This window comes from Perognathus longimembris, chromosome 28 (genome assembly GCF_023159225.1).
Source record: "Perognathus longimembris pacificus isolate PPM17 chromosome 28, ASM2315922v1, whole genome shotgun sequence".
NCBI classification, from domain to species: domain Eukaryota; kingdom Metazoa; phylum Chordata; class Mammalia; order Rodentia; family Heteromyidae; genus Perognathus; species Perognathus longimembris.
In genome coordinates this window covers 61,627,380-61,642,924 of record NC_063188.1, presented here as the reverse complement: position 1 = coordinate 61,642,924, position 15,545 = coordinate 61,627,380, and the positions used below count along the sequence as shown (strand labels likewise).

The window sequence follows — 15,545 nt, the reverse complement described above, 5'->3', positions numbered from 1 at the left end:
TCAAGTCTTTACTTCTGGTGGCTCCAGCTCAGAGCAAGCCCAGGGACCCATTGAGCATCTCCCTGCAACTCCCTCTTGGAAGTGGGGCGGGGTGGAGTGGGCAGAAGACGGGCTGAAATTGAGGGTATAAGGGCACGAAGTCGTGCGTTTGAGCTCTCTGGTGACCCATATACTCCATTCCACCTTCATGGTCGGGGGTACCCCAGAGACCTGGGGAGCTGGGGCTGAGCCTGGGGTCGCCTCTGTCTTGGTTCCTTTAAGGAGCGGCTGTTTAGCATTCCTGCCGCTGCTTCTGCCGCTGCCTGATTCTGCGCGCTGATTGGCTGGAATCAACTGAGAAGGGAGCCTGGGAGAGATGCTCTTGACTCCACTCAGATTCATCCTGGGGACCAGAGCAGAAGCGGTCCTCGCTGCATCCAGCCACTGCCTGGGTTCCCACTTCTTCTTTGCCACTGGGCCTCGGCCCAGGAGCCACGACGGGCGACACGGAGCCGCCAGTGCTGGAGGGGGAGCCGTGGGTGCGGGGCAGCGTGGGGGCAGAAGCCCCGGGACGCCCGCCCGGCCCCAGGCCCCGCTCCGCCCGGGCGCCCCCACGGGTGCCCCCCCCTTCCTGGTCGGAGCAGTGTGAGTGTGCCCGAGAGCCTGCCGGCGGTGGCGGCGTCGGCGTGGAAACTGGCGTGGGCTGGGGGGTCCGAGCAGCGGGAGGCAGTGCCATGCACAAGCACCAGCACTGCTGTAAGTGCCCTGAGTGCTATGAGGTGACCCGCCTGGCCGCCCTGCGGCGTCTGGAGCCTCCTGGCTATGGAGATTGGCAGGTGCCCGACCCCTACGGGCCAGCTGGGGGCAACGGGGCCAGCTCCAGTTACGGGGGCTATAGCTCGCAGACCCTGCCCTCGCAAGCAGGGGCCACCCCCACCCCTCGCACCAAGGCCAAGCTCATCCCCACTGGCCGAGATGTGGGGCCAGTGCCTCCAAAGCCAGTCCCAGGGAAGAGCACCCCCAAACTCAACGGCAGTGGCCCCAGCTGGTGGCCCGAGTGCACCTGTACCAACCGGGACTGGTATGAGCAGGTATGGACTAGCAGACGGTGGGGGCGGGGGGCTGGTGGGGCAATCCAGGAGGGTTGGAGAGTGGGGGGCCTAGAGGCCTGGGGTGCAGAGGGGTTACTCGGGCTCCAAGCTTGTGGACCCTAAGCTCTAGCACTGCAGTTGGGCAAAGACAGGCGACTGGAAATGTGTGGTTTCCTGTGTGTCTGTTTGGGGGGAGGGGTCTCCATTTAGAGGGGATTGGGAAGAGCTGTGTGTGTTTCAAGGGGTGAAGGTATGGAGGATGGGGCACATTTTCTTGTGTGGGGGAATTGGGCTTGTCTCAGTAGGGGGGCAGGGGAAGGTTGGCAGTGTCTCTGTGTCTGGCAGGGGGCGGGAGGTTCTGCGGGGGTTGTGTGTGGTGTGTGTCTCTACAAGAGGGGAGGAGGGGGCATGGTGCTTTGCGTAGGGGGGACGTGTGTGTATGTTAGGGTGTGTGGAAGGAGGCAGGAGAGCTCATGTGAATAGATGTAGAGGAGTCCATGTGCCTGCTTGCTAAGCTTCATCCCTCAATGCCATGAGTCCCTCTCAGTCCTAGTCCCTTTGTGTGTGGATGTGCACATGGACGTGTGTGGCTGTCTCTCTGAATCATGGAGGTGTCCTGTGTAGATGAGGCTGCAGGGATAGCTGGGTTTGCTTGGATATGTATGGCTACATGTATATATGTGTGTGAGCATGTGGCTGCAAGAGTGTGCATGCGTGTGCCTCTGTGTATGTGTGTGTTGTCTCTTGTGAGAGGCAGTTGACAGGCAAGGGAGGGGAGGGAGAGGAGGTAAGAGACACGTCCCAAGCAAGGTTGAGAGCTGCTGAGAAGGATGGACTCTTTTGTCCAAGCAGCTCTGAAGTGTGTATGCTGAGGGGGGGTAGGGGGCAATGGATGCTTCCTTGCTCCAGAGCAGGCACCAGGCAAAGGGCAGCTGTCCTGGTGTAGGAGCTGGCCCCAGTGGGGACAGTCCCCTTTAGGTACCCCCAGATGTGAGCAAGCTTAGCCTCCCCGGACCTGACTTGGCACAGCTTGGGAACCCCTGGGTGCTGGGCATAACTCTGGCTTCCACTCTCAGCCCAAACTGCCAGCTTAGAAAATGGAAGGAGCATCTGTGGGAGAAGCAGCAAAATGGAGGCTGGGCCGGCAGAGCCAGGTCCCTGGCTCACATGGCGGAGGGCCTGTCTGGTTATTCTGCTCTGCAGCCCCCAGTGTGGGTTGAGAGGAGGAAGAGGCTTTGCTGTCGAGGGCAGGTGCTGACTGCCCCAAGCTGGTGACCATTCTGGTCGCCTCTGTCCTCCTCTGAGGATAGGATGTGTTCTGGCTCAGAAGCAAAGGTGGGGACTTCATGGGGAGAAACATCCTCTGTTCTGGCTTTCTGTCTATCCATGCTTACCGCTTCCTTGTCTCTTGCCTTGGCTCCTTGCCCTCTCCAGTGAGTCCTTCCCTATCCTTTGCCCTCTCTGTCTTTCAATCCTCCCCTCACAAGTAACCCCTAATCCCTGTCCTACCCTGCTGGAAGATGGGTGTCAATCATAGGGTTAAGCCAATTGGCTAAGGTTTCTTTGCCAAGAACAATCCCTGGATGGCTTCTGGCCCTGTGAGCAAGGTGGGGATGGGGCAGGGACTGGAGAGTGAACCACTAGGATCTGGGAGCCTCTGGGTACCACTTGAACTGCACTTGAAGCATGGCTTGTCACATGTGGGCACACCTGGCACACCTGATGCATATGAGAGCTGAATGAATATCCTTTACCTTGTGTCTGCTGCATGGTATTTTAGGCAGCTGTGTTGGTTTAGGAGTTCCTGAAGGTTCCTAGGCTTTTCCTGCTGGGATGAGAGACTAGGGCAAGACTGCAGCTAGAGTCCGTCCACTAACTCCTAGGGCTATAGAGCATGAAGTCCTGGGAGTGAGACCCAGAAATGGGGGAGCTATGACTAGCAAGCCCGCCCTCCATCTTCTCTATACTTCTCAAAGCTAAAGGTGTATAGGGTGAGGGAAGAAAGGGGGAAGGGGAGTAGGACATGTGGAAAAGCTCCCATGCTGGATTTCCAGCTTTCTTCTTCTGGGCCCAGGGGTCAGGAAAAGGACAACACAGCCAGAAAAAGATTGGGGACCATGCCAGAATACCTGGGATGAGAGGCAAGAGCTCCTCCATTCTTGGAGATTTGTGAAATCAGGGAACAGATAGGAACAGAGTCAGATTTCCACTTGAAAAAAATGTCCACAAGTATGTCCTACCTTAAAGGCCACCTCTGTGGTTTGATTAAACCAATCTTGTATTTCTGACCCCTTCTTTGCCTCTCTTTCCATGGATACTGTGTGTTGAACACCATGGGCTCTGCTGCTAATTCAGCATCCATGGGTCGTTCATTTCTCCCTCATAGGGAATTGTGTCCACCTTGCTCCTAATGTTCCCCTGGGTTGGCTTCAGATTCCTGATCAGATCCTACCCCTGGCTCTTTCTACTGGACACACAAAATGTTCAGGATCTAAAGTCCTTTGGTAGAAAGTGGATTAGGATTTTGACTCCTTCTGTCCATTTGAAGAATTGAGTCTTTGAAGCTACTTGAAGGAGGGGTAGAATGAGGATTCCTAAGGTCTTCTAAAGTACGTCTAAGGTACTCCTTTTCCCTTAAGATCTTCTGAGGGAGAAGGAGTGGTCAAAGCATCAGTGTCCTTGAAGCTTGATTTCTTCCAAAAAGAATCTGAGAAGCCATAATCTCATCCCTTGCCACTAACTTCCAGTGTATGCTTAGGCACATTCCACACTCACTGGATCTCAGTGTCACTAGATGTCATGTGAAACAGTTGGACAAGATGGTGAACGCTGTCCTTTCAGCTGTGATATGGTAGGAGTCTAAGGACTCCCATGGTGGGGAAAGCTGTGGTTTGGAAGGGGAGTTTTCCTCGGCCAGGCTTTTGGGTGCCCCCTATGAATGCTGGGTGTGGTGTGGTTTGCCCTCCATGCTCCATCTCTGCCATCCCCCTTAGGCCAGCCCTGCACCCCTCCTAGTGAACCCCGAGGCCCTGGAGCCCAGCCTCTCGGTGAGTGCACCACTGGCTGGCTCAGTTCCAGATAATTGATCTGGGCTAAATGAGCAGCTGGGTTTGGCCTGATATGGTTGGAAACAAGGGGAGGGGAGTGGACCCCTGGGAGTCAGCCTGCTCCCATCTTTGGCCTAGTGGTGCCCTGGGTGTGTTTGGAATCTCTGTGGGAGTGGGGAAGGGGGCAGGCTGGCCAGTGGGAAACTGGCTAGGGGGAGGGGCAGAAAGCACTGAGGAAAGCGCCTATGTATTTCCCTAGGTGAATGGCAGCGACGGCATGTTCAAGTATGAGGAGATAGTACTCGAACGGGTGAGTCTGCCAGTGGGGATGACAGAAAAGGTAAGAGAGGGCTGGATCCAGGAGCGTGGAGGCCCCTGAATAGCACTTTCAAGCATCATGAGAGAGCCTGCATTGAGAGAATAGGGCAACAGAGGCCTTTGGAAGCCGCATCACTGCATCAGTCAATCAACTTGCTAACAAATATTAATTGATCTTGCTTGCCGAAGCCCGGGGAATAGGGGAGAGGATGGATTTGCAAGGCCTCCTGACCAGAATGGTCAACATGGGCTGGTAAACTGTCAGGTTTCTGATGAATGAGCTCCAGGACCTGGCAAATCTACTCAGAGACATAGAGGGAAATGGGGTGCCCAGGACCCTCTTATTGTGCTCAGAGTGAAATAACTGTGCCCTTTCACCTCTTTTTGCAGGGCAACTCTGGCCTGGGCTTCAGTATTGCAGGTGGCATTGACAACCCCCATGTCCCTGATGATCCTGGCATCTTTATTACCAAGATCATCCCTGGTGGAGCAGCTGCCATGGATGGGAGGCTAGGGTGAGATGACCTGGAAGTAGGGTTGTAGGTGACAGGGGCAGGATGGAGATGAGGGGAGGAAGGCCAGTCTGGCAGCATGACCTTTCCTCTCCATTAGGTCTGCAAGGGGAGAGGGTGAAGGAGGAAGAAGGGAGGGGAAGATGGGGGAGGATGTGGGAGAAAGGGTGGAGGGGTGGTGGCAGAGTGTCATGCCTCTTGGGCTTCCCCCCCGCAGGGTGAATGACTGTGTGCTGCGGGTGAATGAGGTGGACGTGTCGGAGGTGGTACACAGCAGGGCTGTGGAGGCGCTGAAGGAGGCAGGCCCGGTGGTGCGGTTGGTGGTTCGGAGGCGACAGCCTCCACCTGAGACCATCATGGAGGTCAATCTGCTCAAAGGGCCCAAAGGTGCGGCCCTCCATGTTCCTGTGCCCTTGCCGCAGACATCCCCTCTCCCACAACCTAGGTTCTGGCTGGCCCCTCCTAGCATGACTCTCCCACCAACCCCATTTACAGCTTACAGCTGTCTTTCAGGCTTCAGGTCAGCTGGATTCAGGTCTCACCCTTATTAGCCAGCTTAGTGTTGGAATTCCGTAGGGGGGGGGATGGTAGTAGGGAGGGAAGGATGTGTGACATATTGAGGAGGGGAGTTGGCTCTGAAATGAACTGAATACTAACCTCTCTTTGTGGCCATCTCCCACTTTCTGCTGGCTGTCACTTAGGCCTGGGATTCAGCATTGCAGGGGGTATTGGCAACCAGCACATCCCAGGAGACAACAGCATCTACATCACCAAGATCATTGAGGGGGGAGCTGCTCAGAAAGATGGACGCCTACAGATTGGGGACCGGCTGCTGGCGGTGAGACAGCCTTCATAGGGATGCCCAAATGGTAGTTGTGTGGGAGATAGGGTGGGGGAGTTCTGGTACCCTCATTCCACCTAAATCTCACTGAAGGAGTAGGTACGTTAGGGAAAGTCAAGAATATCACCTTGAGCTGTATTTACCCAGATACCATGGCCAGAGTTCTTTCCATGGCAGGGATACCCTCACCTCCCCTTACCCCCTACTTCCTGCCTGTCTTGTGTCTTTATGATACTATATTTGGACCTCTATTAGAACACTGTGGAATTTCACAGAAAGGGCAGCATTCCTCAGGCTTCCCTGGTATCTTCTTTTCTCCCAAATCTTAGCCCAAAGCATCTTCTTCTTTTAGGTGAACAATACCAATCTTCAGGATGTAAGGCATGAGGAAGCCGTAGCCTCTCTGAAGAACACATCTGATATGGTCTATCTGAAGGTGGCCAAGCCAGGCAGCCTCCACCTCAACGACATGTATGCTCCCCCTGACTACGCCAGCAGTACGTACCAACCAGCCCTTGCCCCTCCCACAAAGCCCTGTTTCCTGTATTTGGGAGGGAGAACTAGCCAGGCCCTCCTTAAAGGAGCAAGTGCAAAACATAGTGTTCATAACTGAGTCTCACCTGTCAGGTCTCAGCTAGCCCTTGGAGCTGGATGTCCTTGGACAAGTCCTTTTAACCTCTTTGGTTTCCTCTTTGGCCCAGAGGAGCTAATGATATATGTGCTGCCTTCCTCATAGGACTGGTGCAAAGGATCAAATGAGATCATGGATGAGAAAGCCCTTGGAAAACTGTATTAGGCTACAGAGATGTGAGGGATTATTATTAGTCACACCTCTAGTCATGCCTTTCTTTGTAGACTGCCTTGACTTCAGCTCTTTCTAAGAGTCACAGGAGTGAGCTCAGGATTTAGAAAAGGGGCTGCGGAGGAGGAACCCAGGGGGGTGGGGGAGGGGGGACAGGGTTGATGGAGTGGGGAGGAGCGGCCTGAGGAATCCACCTCTCTTGGTCTTTTTTGCATGTGAAGTGGGGTGTGAGTTGAAAAGTCCTTGAAAAGAGGGGAATGGGATAAATGCTTGCTTGGAAGGGGGTAACTGCTTGGAACATGTCTGAACTTTCTTCTCCCTTTCTTGACCCCAGCTTTTACTGCCTTGGCTGACAACCACATAAGCCATAATTCCAGCCTGGGTTATCTTGGGGCAGTGGAGAGCAAGGTCAGCTACCCTGCTCCTCCTCAGGTTCCCCCCACCCGCTACTCTCCTATCCCCAGGCACATGCTGGTGGAGGAGGACTTCACCAGGTAAGCTCTGCAGCTCTTTGGACCCACCCGGGAAGGCGGGGGCGGGGAGAGGGAGAAGAATCTGTTTCAGGCTGATAACAGACTTCCTTTTAATATGACAGAGAAGAGGACTAGGCCTTCATCACTCCCTGCTGGGAGGTCTAGGGGCTGGATGTCAACCCTTTGGGGCACCAGAAGGCAGGGATGGCTGCAAAGACAATTTCCACCATCAGGGGGAGCGCCAAGCGACTGGCCCGGATCCAAAAGTGCAGATCCAGGGTGGGGTGAGGTTTGGGGGCGGAGGGGGGATGTGATGAAGAGGTGGAAGGGCCACAGGCTTTTCTGCCCTAGGACACTTTGCAGCCCCCTGTGCTGCAGCCATTCTGAATAACTGAAAGGCCATGTAGCCCACGGGGTTGGTGGCACTCAGAATCTGGCCCTCAAGGGTGCCACGCAGGGACCTGCCCCGCCCCACCGTGGCGGCGGCTGCGGCGCGGGGCGGGGGGGGGGGGGGAGGTGGAGTGGGGGGGAGGCTGCAGTGGAACTGGTCGGGCCGGCCGGGATTCCGGGGGACAGGTTTGCGGGGTGGAGCCTGAGAGGCTGCTGGGCGGGCTGCAGTGGAGCCAGAAGGGTAGGTTGTCGGGGGACAACCAGAGGAGCCATGGAGAGGACCGGAAAGTTCTCAGGCTCTGGCTTGGCCCTGGGCTTGGGCTCGGCCTCGGCTTCGGCTTGGAGAAGGGCTTCGCAGAGGTGGGCCTGGCCGCTCCTTTCCCTGCGGCACGGAGGGGATGCCAGGTAGGGAGACTTGAACCTGAAACTGGGAGTGACAGAGGAGGAGTCTGGCTTGGCACTTGGGGCTATTCTGAGGAACCCGTGAAGGTGGTGGGCTGCTATATTGTGTATCTTCAAGTGCAGGTATTTGCTCTTATCTGATGACACTTTGACCATTTAGAGATAGGTTCCTTGAATGCGGTTAGTTTTAGCCAGAATTTTCATGGCCTTGTCTCTTCTATTCAGTTTGCCTAAACACTTTTTGGGAATCTGGGATTTCTTCATCTCAGTCCCCCCATGACTTAGCACAGCTACACAGTGATTTCTGCTGACCAAATCCTATATGTTGTTGGGGAAGGTAGGAAGAACAGAGTTGGAGTGTGGAATTTTGAGAATGTAGAGGCACTGGTATAAATTTAGTACACATATCACTGTTGATAGACTCTGGGAAAGAGGAGATGCAATGGTGGGTGGGGGGAGCTCCGAGATTTGGGTTCTAGACTTCAGAGTAAGGGTTGGTAGACCTGAGAGCGTCGTGGACTGTCCATTGGGAAGTTGATTCCAAGAATTTAGGAAGGAGGAGGAAAGAGGAACCGAAACTTGGCACCTGATACAAAACAGCAGCCGAGCAGGTTTCAAGAGAGGAAGGGAGGAACAGGGTATCACACATAGGTACCAAACTCTGACTTCTTACAGTGAGTATGGGTCCTGTTCCAGTTTGGCCCTCACAGCAACAATACTTTCTGTCACTGTCATATTTTCAATCCTTTCCCACCAGAGAGCCCCGCAAGATCATCCTTCACAAAGGCTCCACAGGCCTGGGCTTCAACATTGTAGGAGGAGAGGATGGAGAAGGCATTTTTGTCTCCTTCATCCTGACAGGAGGCCCAGCCGACCTGAGTGGGGAGCTGCGCAGGGGAGACCGGATCTTATCGGTGAGACAAAGGCGAGGTGGGAGGATGGGAGCTGTGCCAGTATAAAAGAGAGGAGGGGAATCCTTGCTTCCTCCAAGGAAGGCTTGTTCAGATGAGAGAAGGGTTAATAACTGGAGAAATTTTCAATTGTCTTTATAGAGTTCCTTGGGGAAGAAATAGATTTCCCTAAGATCTTAACCCTGACTGTCATTTGACTTCCACAAAGATAATTATTATACTGGGATATTTTGCCACATCCTTTAGGCCTCATTTTGGCAGAGCAAGTATGGAATTTTGGGAAAAATAGCCAAGTAGGCTGAGAGATGGGCTACCCATTTCTTCAAACTGCTATGACTGAGGACTCTTTCTAGCCTTTGGCGTGGCTTATAGTTTCTCTCTTTGGGCAGGTGAACGGAGTGAACCTGAGGAGTGCAACACATGAGCAGGCTGCTGCTGCTCTAAAAAGAGCTGGCCAGTCAGTCACCATTGTGGCCCAGTACAGACCTGAAGGTAGGAGAAGGGAAGGTGGGAAGAAATGATGTCAGAGGAGTTACAATTTATACGAAATATTGGCTCTTTCCACCACATGTAACAAAGCCACTTGGCCAGGTCTCTGCTACCCTAGTGCAGTAACCTCTCTTTTTCCATCTCTGGAAAGGGGGTTGGTTGGTTGGTTTGGCTTGGGAGCATCAATCAAAGTTGTGCTCCAAGCCTGCTAAGGGCTGCAGTGCTGCAGAAAACCAGTAGTGGGCAGCAGCCTACGGGAAGAAGCACTGAGATTAGGGCGATTGGAAAAGGGGAGGGGAGGCGAAGGGCTCCGAAGCAAAGATTGGGGAACTGTGTGATCCGGAATGGAAGAATAGCTTTTAGGTGGACTTCAAGGGTGGATAAAATCCACCCTGAAAGACCTTGCACCAAATCTCTATGACCCCTATTTCTTTCCCCTCATCCAAATGCCTATGAGACCTTAATCGTGATGAAAAGGTGACACTACGTTTTGGCGTAGGGGATTTAGAGTGGACCCTCCCCTCTCCGTAGCAGGGCTTTCTTTGTACTCGGAGAAAGCAGCCCTCTGCTAGGAAGAGTAGGCGGGGCGAGTCATGCAAATGAACACATTTGATTGGCTGGGGCAGCTAAGACTCAGGTGTCGAGGTGAGCTGCAGAAAGGCGCGCCTTAGCCTGACCGCCGGCAGGATAACGATTGGCGGGTCAAACGCAGCCCTCCAGCCGTACGCCCCGCCTCCTGACCCAGGCGGAGGGCGGCGGGGCGCCCCTCCCCTCCCCCCTCGGGCCTCAGGCGTCTCCTCCTCCTCCTGTCTCCCCTCCCCCACTCCTCTCTCCTCCACTCCTCCCGCGCTCCCCGCTTTGTGTCCGTGGTCTCCCGCGCTGGCCAGAGGAGCTAGCTGGAGCTGGCCCTTCCTCAGCACGAGACCTGGACTCCGATCCGACGCCAGGTGAGGTGGGGCGGACGGAGGTCAGGCCCCTTTGCAGTCCCCCTGGCCTCTCTACGGTTCTGTTCTCAACCTCTTGTCCAACACTTTGTCCCCAACTCTGCACTCTCCCCCAATGCCTTCGCAGTGTATTCGCAGCCCCCTTTCTGAGTTCCTTTCCGATTTCCTCCTGAGAGTCCCTCTCTGGTCCTGAGCAGCGCAAAGTGGGGTTCCAGTGGGGCCTGCCTGGCTTTCCACCTCTTTGCCATCACCTCCCCTCACCCAGTCTGTGTCCCTTTCGTGCCCCAGAGCTTCAGTCCTTCCCTCAGCCTCCTTCCTGGTCGCTGCTGCACCCCAATAGGCGCCCGGGTACCTTTTCCCAGAGGAATGCTCTAAATCTTCCCATCACCCCCCATGCGCATTTCTTTACCCAACCTCGGAGAACACTCGCAGTTAGCTTGAGAGTCTCGTGTCCCCCTCCTCTTTGTTCCAAAGGGTTTCATTCTGTGTCCGACTTCTTTTGACTCCCCTCCCTTCGTAAGCCTGGCCTTTGTCCCCTAGGGCTGCAGCGCCCTAGGCTCCTTGAACCCTTACTTAGGCCTGCGGGCCAGTTCCTGAAGTGGAGGTATGAACTGTACCTGGCAGGTGTTTAGTTCCACCAGGAGAAGGACCAGGCTGGGATCCCGGTGACCAACCACCCACTTTTGTCCTTTGCGGGGGCCTCCCCCCGCCCCCCGAGTGCGAAGCCACCTAGAGAAGGCCTGCCACCTTTAAAAAAAAAAAAAAAATATATATATATATATATATATATATATATATATATATATAATCAAACTGAATTACAGAGAGTTTACAGTTTCATACATTAGGCATTGGATACATTTCTTGTACTGTTACCTCGTCCCTCATTCCCCCCTCCCTGCCACCTTTTTTGCACGAGGCTTCTCTGATGGGGACGAGTCCGGGAGGTAACTACCAGGAGAGCGATGGCTCTGAGGTAATGGGAAAGAGGGATGCAAATGGACCTTTGGAGTCATTTCTGTGCACATTTGGTCTTCTTTCTCCTGGCAAAAAGCGCACCTTATGGTTATTGTCTTTATGATGTACATGAGTGTGGTTTGATCTCAGAACAGTCCATTGGACTTTTTATTAGCAACTAACTAGTTTTTATCCGTTTCGTGTCTACAACTTAGTAGTGCAGGTTCTGCAAAGAAAATACTTCTTGTCCGTGCGTATGTGTGTGTGTGTGTGTGTGTGTGTGTGTGTGTGTGTAGGAGAAATTGATGTTTCTTTCGGTTTTATTCTCTGTTGTTGGGCACAAATGGAAACAACACTGGAAGTCGGTCTGGTGGTGGTATGTTGGAAACTGGTGACTACATGTTTCTGTGACTTTTGTTGGGGGAATGCAACTTATTTGCATAGGAAACTGCAAGTTGTCTGGGATCCAGGGATTCTTGCAGTGTTCATTGCTCTTTGAGCATTTCTAGAGTTTTATACTTTCGGTTGAGGCGCTGTCTTGTGTCAGGTCTTTCTAACACTTGCTCCACAAAGCCTTTCTTCTCTCAGGCTTTAGTTGAATCACTTCTAAGGCAATCCTAGAAAAGCAATCAGTGTTTTTTTTTCTTTTGGTTTACTAAATCCAGCAGGGCCCCAACCTGCAAAAGCTTTGTTAGGTTTTGTTTCATTTGAAAGAGGACCCTTAGAATCTGCTGTAGAGAAACTACCAAGCATTCTCTGCTCTGGATGTCCTTTAAGTATTTGTTTTTTTTTTAAATAAGGACTCCATACTGATCATTTTATAAATAAATGTGCTTCTTTGGAAGATTGCATCAGAGCGGATATTTACAAAATGATTAATCCAAATATATGTCTGTTGGCAAAAATGACAGCGACTTTGCACGTTATCTGACAACTAAGTGTTCATTATTTAGGTTTTCCCCCATGGACATTAAGAGCTGGAAAAGAGCACTAGAACAACCACAGGAGAGCTAGAATGGGATTTCACTAAGGTCATGAATGCAAGGTGCCCAGGATCAGCAGTCCATTTAATCCTGAAGTCCATCAGTTGGCACACACTATGTCTATAACAGAGAGACCTAAGACCTAGGTCAGAGTAGAAGGAAAACAGGAAAAGCATTGGCAGAATAAAGGAAGATTAGGGAAGGGATGTGAGAAAGAAAATACATAAGGGAAGGGACTATGTATAGGCACTACTGCTAAACCAGTGCAGCCTTTAGCATGAAAGCTTAAAAATAGCTTTGACTAATTAGAACAATCAGACTAAGAACATTTTTATGTCTTTATTTTTATGTCTTTCATGAGACATGTCATATAGCATTCTATTCCCCTATTGAGGTCCAGAGTTCAATGACTGAGATCATGCCTGTATTGCCATAGAAATTTCAGAACATTGTCATGACCTCTCTCTTTTTCATATATAAAAGAGGGCAAACATTGGAAAGGTGGTAGGTTTAGGAGATATTTTCTTCCTAATGTAGTTCCCCTGGGCACTTAGGGGCTAGATGGCAACTTGAGAATGCTCGAACCTTTGGGTTCTTTTATATAGCTGGCTTGTTTAATGTGGATTAAAACATAATGAAGCATAGAAACTATGCCTTTCTGTGGGCTTTGTATGGTCCTTAGCATGGGTGCTTTACAGTGTTTTTACGATGAAGCTTTGGAAAAATATTAAAATAGAAATAGAAGTGCCAAATGACAAAAGTACCACAATGAGAGATGCTGTTTTAATAGTTTCACTCCTGATTGCTCCAAACGGTTGTGGACACAGCAATCTTACCTATTAGTTAAAAATAGCATTATGTTCTTGGGCATATATAATCCTGCTTAAAATTCAAATAGAAAATTTAAACAACTGGCTCTTGAAAAAGTATTGCTTCCACTCTATTCTAAAATAAACAAATTTTTTTGTGTGATTTGTGGAATTGCTCCACTAAGGGAAGGATGGGCTTGCTATTAGAACATTTTGCAAATTTCCTACATTTCCCTCACAGATACAACATCTGCTTATAAACTTGGCTAGGATTATTTTGGAAAGTCTTTTTGTTTTTAGAGAAGACCCTGATCTTCAAATCAGGAAGTGAGCCCCAAATTCGTTGTTGGGGTAGCTAGACTGGGACCTGATCCTTTGTGAACAGCCTTTTCAACTGGAATGTCAATCCAGACAGGGTGGGGGTACACTGAGATAGAGTGAATTTTTCCATAGTTTATTTTAAGGTGTGGAATAAGCATACTTTCACCCTGGAAACACCTTCAATAAGATCTAGAAGAGTTAGGGAACCGTGTTGACAATAATTTGAAAGTATAAAGGGATATTCCCCTCATAATGTTTAATTAAGTACTATCTCAGAGTTTGACAGTGAAGGATATAAACATAAATACTACCCTACCAGTATGATCTCTAGAGAGTACTGAGGTGAAACTGCATCAAGACAAAAGAAAGTCCTGAAACTGAAGCTCCTATGGCTATCATAAAAGAGGGATATACTGTGGATAACTTGAAAGCAGCTAGTATTATATTTGTCTCTGGGTCCTCAGCATCTAGTCTAGAGATTGGCACATAGTTATTGAATTGAATTGTTGAGTGATTTGTATCTTCTCGATAAACTTGTAAGTAGTAATCTTCAAGGTATTCCTTTGGGACTGATGTTATTGTCCCCATTTTTATAGATGAGGGGAAAAAAAGGTCTGAATGATTTGTTCAGGGTCAAACAGCCAGTAAGGGGCAGAATGCATGTTTGAAGGCAGATTTTTATGTGAACTTTGGATCTAGGGTTTTTGCCACTAGTCTACAACTCTTCCACTGCTGTTAGCCACTTATGAGCCCTCTTTCCCTACCCAGATACATCTGAAATCAGCAGATACCACTCTGTGACTGTTCAAGTGCCAAAAACTATTAATATATAGTGTAAAACCAACATCCAAATATCAGCTTTTTTTGTCCTGATGGCCACAAACTGCTGTTCCAAAACAAGTGGGGGCAGGGCATGGTAGCTGTTGGAAGCCAAGGAGAGACTTTCTTTTCCTTTTAGGGTTTCTTTTTCTTTTTCTTTTTTTAGTGAGTGTTGGGTCTCAAACTCAGGACCTGGTCACTGTCTGTCAGCCTTTCTGCCCAAGGCTAGCACTCTACCACTTGACACAGCTCCACTTCCCACTTTTTGGTGGCTAATTGGAGGTAAGAGTCTCAGGGACTTACCTGTCTGGGCAGGGTTTGAACTGTGATCCTCAGATCTCAGCTTCCTGAGTAGCTAGAATTACAGGTGTGAGCCATGGGTGCCTGGCCAAAGGGAGACTTTCTCCTGCAGAAGGGAAGTGACTTTACTACAGGGAGTGATACTGTGAGTGTGTAGGATTCCGAAAAGGAGCCTAAAGGTGGGAGCTAGTTTGCTCAACTTAATAGCAAATGTATGCATGGTTAAGAATATTAATGTAGTAACTAGGCATTTCTCATTTCTTCATTGGAAATGGAATTTTTTTTTTCTTGCAGTGCTAGGGATGGAACACAGGGCTTCCTCCATGCTGGGCTTTACCACTGAATTCTACCCTGAGGCTTGTCAATTCATCCTTTATGACCTTAACAGTTCATCTGTAAGGTTATACATACAATGTTCATAGTGTACAATTGATTTTTAAAATTTTACCATCACTTTGTCATCCTGAAACTTTTCCATCCCCTTCAGTCCTAAATAGCCACAAATATCCTTTCTGGCATTATGGATTTATATTATGAATAGTTCATATAAATAGAATCATATAGTATGTGGTCTTTTGGGACAGCTTTTACTTAGCATGAGATCATTACTGTTCACCTGTAACAATCAATAATAATATATCAATAATTCATTTTTATGGCTGAATAGTATTCCATTGTATGTATATATCACATTTTGTCAGTTGAGGAACATTGAGTTGTTTTCACTTTGGGGCTACTATTAATAATGCTTTATGAATATCAGGGTACAAGTTTTTGTTGTTGGTTTTTTTTTTGCCAGTCCTGGGGCTTGGACTCAGGGCCTGAGCACTGTCCCTGGCTTCTTTTTGCTCAAGGCTAGCATTCTGCCACTTGAGCCACAGCGCCACTTCTGGCCATTTTCTATATATGTGGTGCTGGGGAATCAACTCAGGGCTTCATATAGGAGAGGCAAGCACTCTCCCATTAGGCCATATTCCTAGCCCCACAAGTGTGTGTGTGTGTGTGTGTGTGTGTGTGTGTGTGTGTGTGTGTGTGTGTGTATGTGTGTTGGTCCTGCAGCTTGAACTCAGATCCTGGGCGCTGTCCCTGAGTTTCTGTGCTCAAGGCTAAGGCTCTACCACTTGAATCACAGTTTCACTTCTACCTTCTTGGTGATT

At 50.3% G+C, this 15,545-nt stretch overlaps 1 protein-coding gene across 6 annotated transcripts in view; it reads left to right on the top strand.

The window, feature by feature from the left end:
- Positions 1–713: 713 nt before the first annotated feature.
- The window catches only part of Dlg3 (discs large MAGUK scaffold protein 3), a 62,504-nt gene continuing 47,672 nt past the window's right edge, over positions 714–15,545 (top strand). For 2 of the 6 annotated variants that reach the window (XM_048335855.1, XM_048335854.1), the window contains exons 1-10: positions 714–1,070; positions 4,064–4,117; positions 4,377–4,427; positions 4,826–4,950; positions 5,165–5,334; positions 5,649–5,785; positions 6,141–6,285; positions 6,925–7,084; positions 8,613–8,769; positions 9,156–9,258. In XM_048335855.1, the coding sequence (XP_048191812.1) occupies positions 714–1,070; positions 4,064–4,117; positions 4,377–4,427; positions 4,826–4,950; positions 5,165–5,334; positions 5,649–5,785; positions 6,141–6,285; positions 6,925–7,084; positions 8,613–8,769; positions 9,156–9,258 (1,459 nt within the window). Of the gene's footprint in view, positions 1,071–4,063; positions 4,118–4,376; positions 4,428–4,825; positions 4,951–5,164; positions 5,335–5,648; positions 5,786–6,140; positions 6,286–6,924; positions 7,085–8,612; positions 8,770–9,155; positions 9,259–10,049; positions 10,203–11,154; positions 11,176–15,545 lie in introns of those variants that run through there. The other 4 variants (XM_048335857.1, XM_048335856.1, XM_048335858.1 and 1 more) reach the window with 4 other exon arrangements.